Genomic DNA, 10,296 nt, shown 5'->3' with positions numbered 1-10,296 from the left:
CTCTCATAATTGTTTTAATAATTTGAGTAGGTGACCGATGTTTAGGTGATAGTTTAGTTCAAAAAAAGTATAAAATTAAATATGAAAGATAAATATATCATCAAATAATATTGCTTCAAAATCCCAATTCCCAAGGCAACAACGATGCAAATTTAGTTATATGGCTATTGATCGACAATGATTTTATTATGAGTCATGTCAAAATTAGCATGAAGGTGCATTGCTTAATATCAAGATAATTGAACAAAAAGTTAATATTGTTGTTCTTTATACACTCAACGATGAGCAATATAGCTAATGGGCAGGCAAAAATCTCTAGTTTAGAGTCTAAGCTAATGGGCAGGCAAAAATCTCTAGTTTAGAGTCTAAACTTTAGATGTTTGGTTTGAAGGTTTCAGTTTGTTTGGTTGGTAAAATAAAAGCTTTTGGATGAAGATACCATACATATGGGGTTCGAAAAAATCACTAGTTTCATAATAAAAGTTGAGGGTAGTTAGAGATACCCTATATTGGTTGCAATTATAATATTTTTTAAAATATTAGTGATACCTCTTCATTTTTAAGATCTAACTGCTAAGAGATGAAGTTGTTTTTTTACTTAAAGAAGCATTACCATTGGATCTTGCAACGCGGCGGGGGTTTATCCCCAATTGCAACTAACAATGAGGGTATCCCTAACTAACCCTAAAAGTGGGTTTATTTTTTGCCAATTCCAATGCCAAAATCTCACATCAAAATTCTAAGAGTCCGGTTCTTCTATAACCAGGTACAGAGATTAATCTTTGTAACTGTGTTATTTAACCGTTGGTTCGTCTCGAAATACATAAATTTGCCTCAAAATACATATTTTGACCTTGAATTTTGTGTGTTGTGTATCTCAATACAATTTTAACAGTGAAACAACACGGTTACAGAGATTAATCTCTGCACCAGATTATAGAGGAACCGGACTCAAATTCTAAACCAAAATACGGGCAAGATGACGAGAACAGGACAAAGATAGCATCAGATAACTAAATTTGATTTGGATTATTCTGTTAGGGACGAAATAATTTGCATTCAACAGCTACAACCGAAGTTTTCATATGTTCACAGCATCCACGACAATATAAATGACATATGCTTTGAATTTTAATACACGAGGTTCAGGTTTGAAACATACAGCAGTTAATTTATGGAAAAATTGAGAACATATTTGTTTGGACCCGCTACGTTCTCTAATTGCAACTGGATCACGTAAATTGCAAATTGCATGATCAAATTAATAAGTGGCCAATCATGCGAGGAAGTACTGTCTTTCAAGAGTACGAATCAATGCCATCCCTTTTATTTTATTTTATTTTATTTTCAATCAATGCACAGTTCTACAGTAATCTATATTGACAAAATAACAATAAATGTCTGGAGCAAACAGACGCCATCCATCTAGAGCCCACTCTTCACACCAGTTTTCAAATTGTCGACTCTAAAATGGCAATGAAAATTACAATCAATATATTCAGTTAGCTTACCAATTTTCGAAATATATATTGTTTCTTATAAAATTTCAACAAACAAAATGCCAACACGCAATTTGTTTGATGACTCAATTTTGATAAATTGGTAAAAAATACGCACAATTGAGCTCTCTATAAAAATTCAGTTTGAAGCTTTGACTACAGAAATGGGCCATCAGGATAATCACAAATGTGTGTGAAACGAAAAGGACGGCAGTCAAACATCAATAACTTCGTTAGTCTTCCGAACGTGGCATTCTTTGGTTTGTAGTTAATGAACATTCTGGATGACATCGGGTCCATAGTAATCTTAAATAGTTGAATCCTAAATAACTATATTTGGAGCATTACCGTCGGCCCTGGAAGTTGAACTTGACCACCAAATAGAAACTTCCATCATCCTCTTGCTGTATTATGGGATTTTTAGGCTGTTAAAAGCAAAAGCACGTTGGAGTTTGACGATATCACATCCAAATTCAAATTGATGACTCAGTTTTCTGACAGTTTCTAGCAAAATCAACTGGTTCCGAGTTTCCAAGTTGGTCTAAATCTAAGCTAGATTGTTCTTTTTCACACACTCAATCACATTATCCAAAACTTTAACCTTATTGTGGAAATATTTTATATGCGGAGTGTTGATAAATATTAGCCATTAGCCCATTACGGCATTACCCACCAATTTAGATTGCTTCTTTGCAAATATTTAGAGAATGCGCGTAACAGATTACTATGTTTCAATTATTAATGGGATAAAAAGAGATTAATACACTTCAAGTCTTCCTTCTAGCTGTTTAGGATTAGTTACGCTTGCCATAGGTCCATAAACACTTCATTCCAAGTCATAGCATATTAGCAAATGTTGTGGAATATATGATATGTCGCAACATTTTTTTTTTATGTCAAAACTAGATCGCCATTCTTATAAAATTTGCAATCTGTTTACACAGTCGCCGTTATTTTTCGATATCTACTGACTTCCCAAGGATCGAATTCAACTGATATCGACATTTTGTTGTGTCGTGGAGGGAGTGTTGCACACTTGGAGAATGAAATTAGATTCAAAATGTTAAACATAAAGTCACATCTTGAAAATAACAGATTTTTTTTATTTTACATCTAAAAATAGATGGTTGTAAAGTCAATCTTGTTTTGAAAGATTCCAATATTACTGCTCCTAATGAGGAATGAGTATGAAGAATACAACCAAAATTAATGGACAAACAGAGAAAAAACGTTCCTTACCTTAAGCGTTAGGTGAGACTGCGATAGACAGACAACAAAAAATAAAAAAAAACAGTACCCTCTTAACCACGTGTATACTAGTTTATTCCAAATTATAAATAGCCTAAAAAGTTAGAAACCTCTAGAAAGAAACATCGAATCAAGAAAAGCTATGTGCACTTGATAACTTCCCTTGAATTTTCTTCACACCCTCAACTTCTACTCCCACCCACCAATATATGTAACAGAAGCTTCTCAAGAACCTAACAAGATGTTTCTTCTTTGAAAACTCAAAACTAACCTTCCCTTTTTTCCACACAACTTCAAACTTATCCTTTTTTTTTTTTCTCTCTCTCTCTCTCTCTCTCTCTCTCCATTAATATAGTCTTTATTAGTGTTGTTTTGATCTTTGGAAGTTTCATTTTCATTTACAGAAATGTTAAGGAGAGAAGAAGCATAGTTATGGAAGAAGAAAAGAAGCGTTGTTGTCTTAACGGTTTGGCTAACTCAAGTTCTTTATCTAATTCCAAATTTCTTTCTGGGTTTTATTGCTGGGACTGGGAGTTCTTGACTGCTCTTCTTCTTTTCAAAACATCATCTTCCACATAAAACGTTTCCCTATTCATAATCTCTTTTTCATCCTTAGTTTTTTTTTGGTTTTAGAATTGTTTTTGTGGGTAAGGTGTGTAAATTAAGGTATTTGTGAAGGCTAAAAATGGCAAATAGAAGTGTGCCAGCACCATTTCTGACGAAAACTTATCAGTTGGTTAGTGATCCAAGCTCGGATGATGTCATATCGTGGAATGAATCCGGGACAGCTTTTGTCGTTTGGAAATCTGCGGAATTTGCACGAGATTTACTGCCGAATTATTTCAAGCACAACAACTTCTCCAGTTTCGTTCGCCAACTTAACACCTATGTACGTTACCATTTTTCATTTAATTAGTTATTTTTCGTCAACAATAATAAAAAAAATAAAACAAGCCAATACATAATAAAGTTGAGATTATTATACTACTAAAGTTTCGTAATATAATTCTGAACTTTCAAGGATATAGTTTTTTTTTGGTAACTTTCAAGGACATAGTTGGTTCTTTGTTGTGGTTGAGAATTTGTAATCATTGTTTTTGACAAACTTTTGTTCCATAAAAAGTATTTTATGAAATTTTCTATACAATTGTGATATATTATATTTGAGGATTTAAAAAGGTTCGTTTGATGGAGTGTATAGGAACCATTAGATATGTGATTGGTGACACCCTGAACCTAATACATGTTTCATCATCACTTTTTTGTAGCCCGACTAATTTAGAATTCAATCAATTCATGGTTCCATATTTTTCTGGTGATAATGATGTTCATTTATTACTTTGATTCTCGTAGTTGGTATTTTCAAAAGTTTGATAATTAAAAATAAAAATAAGATAATTTTGGGCTTAGTTTAGGTCAAGTTGTAATTTAGTTTGAGATTTTAGTTTAGGTTGGTGATGTAGTGCCAAGTTTTTCAATGTTGCAGTTACCATATAACTTTCTTTATTTAATAAATGTGTCAAAATCACCGTGAATTCGCCCCCTCTAGTTTGCAGTAGCAAGGTTTACCTAGATAGTTTAGTCTACATTTAGATATGTTAGAATTTTTTTTCTTTTAATCCCTGTGCTGAGATTTAGTTAATTTGTCCGTCAAATTTTATTGTGCCATCACATTGGTAAAGGGAAAAACAGTGTTTTGTTAATGTACATAGTGCAACTTGATACATACACATAAATTTCATAGATGTTAAAACGTCCCATTGTTTACTGTTTTGACAGGGTTTTCGAAAGATTGTGCCTAACAGATGGGAATTCTTGCATGAATTTTTCAAAAGAGGAGAAATTGAGCACCTCTCTGAAATCCACCGTCGAAAATCCACTCATGCATTAACGCCTCAGGTTACTCAAGGTGGAAAGTCAAATGGTGGTCCTTCGTCCCAATCAAATTCAGGGGATGATATGAGGTCTAGTTCTACCACTTCACCTGGTACAAAGAATAACGCGTCGGATGATACAACAGCAACAACAACTACACAAATGTCCAATTTATCTGACGAGAACGAAAAGCTTAGAAAGGACAATGAATTCCTTAGCACAGAGTTGGCTCGAACTAAGAAGCAATGTGAAGATCTTATGGCCTTTCTCTCTAAGCAAGCAAATGTCAAACCGGATGAGATTAATCACATTATGCTGCAAGGAGCTGAGGAATTTACTCATGAAGAAATTATGGCCATTGAAGATAATGACAATGATGGCGACGATAACAAAGATGAAGATGAAGCGGACAAAGATGAAGAACAGGAAGAAGAGAAGTGTTTGAAGCTGTTTGGAGTTTGGTTGAAAGGGAAGAAAAGGGAGTGTGATGACGGTATTCTCGGTGGGCCTCCATCAAAGAAAATGAAGCAGGCAATGGACTATGATGCACCATGGATGAAGATAACGCCTTCATCAGGTGAAAAGCAAAGTCTGCATCTAAGGACATGTGTGAAGTAGTGCATATGTTAAATATATATGATGTGCACTACTGCACTACACAACATGAATTGGTTTAGATACTTAATTTAAGAAGAGAATGAACTCTTTGATACATGGCAAAGGCATATAGGAAATGAATCCGTATGTGCAGTTATAGAATAAATAATAGACGGGTTATCTGATATATATACCCTATGTATTTTGTACTAGTGGAGTGGGAGATCAAAAGCAAATGGGTCTCTGGCTCACACCTATCCCATTGGATTGGAAATTAAAAAGTGTTTTGTTTGTTTAATCATTTTAATGTCATCATGGCAGGGAATTAGGTAAACCCCCTGCTTATTGCCTTCTAAAAATTTATTTCATGGCAGGGAATTTGTATTTAAAAAATCAGATATTATTTGAAATTTTCAAATATTGGATTTGGACAAATTTTCCTGTCTGAAAAAATTTCGAATACGGATACGGATTCTAATCATATCCATCAGATCATATCCGATCCGAGATTTAAATACAAAGCATTAAATATCATCATAATATACTATATTACCCCCTCTAACTAGGTATCAATTACCTACCAAAAAACAAACTAGGTATCAGTTAGAATTTAACAAACAGTACCTGCATGGTTTATCTCGCTATAGATTTAGGCAGATGGTGTTTCTCGTTGAGCTGCAAACTTAATAGAATGGGAAAAAACGTTTCTAACTTTGGAGAAGCACAAAGCATAGAATTGTATATAGCATTATAGCTCCATGCTTCTTTTTAACAAGTTGAAGTTTGTTATGGGTGTTTGATTTGTTTGGATAGTTTCTATTGTTATTTCAAAAATTCCAAATATCAAATTATAAATCCCATCCTACTAATTTTGTGATTTTGTAATCGGATCGGATATAATTCGGATTCAAATACCACTATCACACATCCATTGGATTCGGATAAGGATGCGAGTGCAAAATTTGCTGTGTTGTTGTGCATGCGGTAAAAAATGCATTCGAGTCACAGGATCGTAATCCCCGTTCAGTTAGTCCAACTTAGGGACCAAGTGGATTACTGTGATAAATCGGCTAATATACTTCAGGCAGCAACCAAAGGCTCCACACACGTCTCAGCCCACGCACTAATTTATAGTCCGTAATCGCCACGCTTGAAGTAGAACTCGTTACCGAGACCGCATTTCTACGGATTTCAGCCCGGGGACTTTCCTCGGCCTGGTGCCCATAATAAATATGGGTCATGACCGAACCACTTCGTCCTGAGACTCAAGTTATTAATAGAGGGCCCAGTTTTACTTCATATAGCTTCACAAGATTTTAGTTTCAGGCAATGTGGGACTAATATTTCTCTTCTTGTCTTTTTGGTTAAACGGAAATCAAACATCCAAACATTTGAGGCTGCCATGTGGCTTATAGTATTCTGGACCAGTTCTTATGGCTCCATGATCAAGCACACTGGCATCTCCAGTGTGAGCATGTCTGGATTCCTTATTTTTCCCATGTGCAAGCCTTCTATTAACCATTATCTTGATTGTTCAAACTTCAAACTTTGTATTGCTAGCATCCACTTTCTTTCAATTCTTTGCTGCTGTGAACAATTCTCCACTTGTGAGTATACAGTTTTTCATGGGAGGAGAACTCTGCTTAATTATGTAGATGGTGAAACTTCTTCCTAGAAAAAATGTGGTTCTACCATTGACTAAAATCAAGGGCACATTAATATCGGCAGAAAACATGAAACCTTTCCATTAATTAGTTCCCACGTTTATAGGAAAAAACACCTACCCAAAAAAAAACACACACACACGACTCCTTCAATCCGAGTACCCAACTTATTAAACTCGTTTTGTTAGTTGTTACCCCACTCGTTGCAATTAAAACAAACAGAAAGAGTGTTCTTATTATTATTAGAAAAAGAAAATACAAAAAACCAAAACTTTCATCTAAAAAAAATACAAAACCAAACTTTTATCTTAAAAAAACAATAAAGAAAATCTCTTCTATTAAAAAAACAAAGTCACTCACTGACTCACTCTTTCTTAGATTATATTATCTTTTTGTTTCATTGTTAACTGTTAAGTTTGAGAAGGTGTATTCACTGTTCCATCAAGTATTTTTTCTTTTCAAATTCAAGTATCAAATAATTATGTTAAGTTTTGTAGTAAGCATTGTTGTTTGATCCATAAGTGGCCGGGATATGATCCATGCTCGGATTATTGTTTGCAGACAAAATGTCACAGCCCGAATTTCTAAACAATTAAAAAAAATGAATATTTGAAATATAAATATCTCAAACATCACTCGATTCAATTGTCTAAAAACTCAGGCTATGACGGGGTGGATACAACACATGTCAAAACCTAAAACCCATATCATAAAGAATCTTAACAACAAAAATAATCTCCAAAATTCTCTTTATTACTTTATAAAAAAAGTCTATCTTCCGTCCCAATAAAACATCAAACCACTCTAAGAATAGCGGGTTTTCAACATCGTATTTTCATGTCATATGAAAAGAAAACTACGTTATTACATACTTCCAAAAGATCGGACCTAATAAAATAACCTCCGGTTGCTCAGGGCAAGAATCCAAATCACACGGTTCGGTTCCCTTTCACCTATGTTCCCAAGAACACACCCATCGCCAAGACAAAGTAAAGTAAGGGTCAACAAAATGGAATTTCTTTGGTATGAGTAGACTAACCACATATAACCATTATCATACTTTAATTATCCAAACAATCACGTTATATTTTCCCATAACTTAATCATTCTCAGCTTGGAAGATAGGTAGTTCCGTCATTTCAACCGGCATATTTTCTCCCCAAGCAAAACTTCAATTATATTAACTCGTTTTAATATCTAAATCATTGAATTAAAACTTACCGATATCCACTGCTGTATAAGGGTAGGACCGCGTCCCTGCACAAAAATGTTATTAAGTCCTACCCTCCTGCAAAAGAAAGTTAGAACTTCTATATAACATATGTAGATATTATATTAGGTATTCAAAAGTAACCCAAACACTCGCATAATTAAATCAATTTCTCTTATCAATTAATCAATTTCTTTTCTTATACACTCACCATTTAGTACCTAAGTACCTTAGGTCATTCCCGCCACATTCAAGGAATACCCAACCCTACATTCATGACACTCAAGGAATACAACTAACCAAGGGCGAATACCTTAGTTTCTCTAGGGCAAGGCGGTCCAAAGAGTCACGGTCATTCATGGCGATTCAATGAATACCGGGTCATTCATGTCACGATCAATGAATACCCAATATATAACTTATTAGCGGGCCATTTATGGCACATTCAATAAATGCCCACCTAATATATGACATCAACAATCATAAAACTAAATTTTTAAAACTTGAGGCGTGGAGAGTTCTAAAAGAGGTGGTAAATTGGTTTACGCATTATTAATTTCATGAATGTATAAGTGTCATAACGTTGTATATCATAAAAGACGAAATATCACAGAGTAGTAAATACACTTACATAAGTATATTTAGAAAGGTCTTAGCCTAAAGTCAAGCATGCTAATAGCCCTAGACCTATCCTAATAGCCCAAATCATAATCCGAGATAAAAGGTCAAATTGGGTCAACTGGTCAAAGTCAACCCTGGTCAACAGTCAAAGTCAAAGTCAACACATCATGATCGAAGTCAAACTGTCGTTTCCATGTTCAATAGGTTCGGGGTCGTAGCCATGGTTCATGGCGTCAATCGATATGGCATGGCTCATGACTAAGGTAATGGTTCGGACCCAACTAGCCAAGCCCAAACCCAAACCTTAGAACCCAAAGGTCTAAAACCCACTTATCTATTCCACCTGACCCAATTGGGGACATAAGGACCAGCCCACATAAATTATAAACCGGCCCAAAGAAAACTAATAGAGTTTTGGCCCAGCCAAAACTTAACCATTTCGGCCCAACACCTAAAATTAGATTTCGGCCCAAACAAAACTTAAACATTTTGGCCCGGCCCAACAGATGGAACAGGTTGTCTTCTCCAGGCTTCCTCCACCACCACCAGCCCAAATTTCGGCCACCACCATCTCTACTCCTCCACCCATTTCAATCTAACGGTTTTAATCCTTGTTAAAAACCCTATCACATTAACAAAAGCAAAAGCTCAATTCCCTAAATCGATAACCCATCATCAAAACTAGATCTGGTTCAATCCGCCATTAACAATCTGTTTCAAGCTTCCACCACCACCATTTGTAGCCCTCACACACACTACACTAGCCACCAAACATAACCTAACCCACAACCACCACATCATAACATTTAAAGATTTCAAAATCGATTAAGATCATCGATTTCTATGGGTCGGGGCGCCTCCATTAACGCCGGTTCAAGCTTCCACAACACTCAAACAACCAAACCGACATCAATTACTAACTAACAGTATACATCACAACCAAAATTTCTAACAAAACTATCAGTCAAACACCACAAAGAATAAGACGTCTTGAGTTCTGAGGTTGACGCCAGTAACCGGGCAAGGCCAAGGCTTTGACGGTTTAAATTCTCCAATATGTAAAACAGTATTCCTGGTATGTTTAGCGTAAACAATAATTAAACAAAATAAACATCGTCGACTACTCACTATTTATAAATCGAAGACAAGCTTTCAAAAGCGGGGAAAAATCCCGAAAAGACCGAAGTCGATCATTTATACGAAAAGGACGATCTTCCTCGTTCAAAACATTTTCTTCTTTCAGTAAAACTCCATTTTTTTTCTAAAACCCTTGCTATGTTTTTTTTACCAACCCTATTCTGTTTCCTTTCTGTTAAAAACAAAACTCCCGAAATAGGGAAGAAGGTTTATCCCATAAACCCACGTCTCCTATTTCCACTTACACTTATCCTATTTTATTTTATTTTATCTATTATCTATTATTATTATTATTAGGAAAAATAAAAGAATAAAAACATGGGGTGTTATACAAAAGTTGAATAATTTAAGTAAAAGAAAAAATTGCTAACATTAACGCATATAGAACCGTATTCTACCGCACCACCGCTTTAGGCCACAAAATGGCATAGCCGTCACTCCACAA

General features: G+C 35.1%; 1 protein-coding gene and 1 non-coding gene across 2 annotated transcripts; one reads left to right on the top strand and one right to left on the bottom strand.

Annotated features, from left to right (window-relative positions):
• The first annotated feature begins 2,871 nt into the window (after positions 1-2,871).
• On the top strand, positions 2,872-5,517 carry LOC147519605 (heat shock factor protein HSF24-like). The gene is made up of 2 exons (XM_086591176.1): positions 2,872-3,636; positions 4,527-5,517. Exons 1-2 carry the CDS (start codon positions 3,433-3,435, stop codon positions 5,238-5,240), a joined length of 918 nt encoding a protein of 305 aa, XP_086447302.1. The 5' UTR covers positions 2,872-3,432; the 3' UTR covers positions 5,241-5,517.
• A 702-nt stretch (positions 5,518-6,219) lies between these two features.
• On the bottom strand, positions 6,220-6,486 carry LOC147519604 (RNase MRP). Its single transcript, XR_015214710.1, has one exon.
• Positions 6,487-10,296: the final 3,810 nt, after the last annotated feature.

Source organism: Coptis chinensis, chromosome 2 (assembly GCF_015680905.1).
Source record: "Coptis chinensis isolate HL-2020 chromosome 2, ASM1568090v1, whole genome shotgun sequence".
In the NCBI taxonomy this organism is placed as follows: domain Eukaryota; kingdom Viridiplantae; phylum Streptophyta; class Magnoliopsida; order Ranunculales; family Ranunculaceae; genus Coptis; species Coptis chinensis.
The sequence above is the reverse complement of the archived record's forward strand: the minus strand, read 5'-3'. Positions and strand labels throughout refer to the sequence as shown.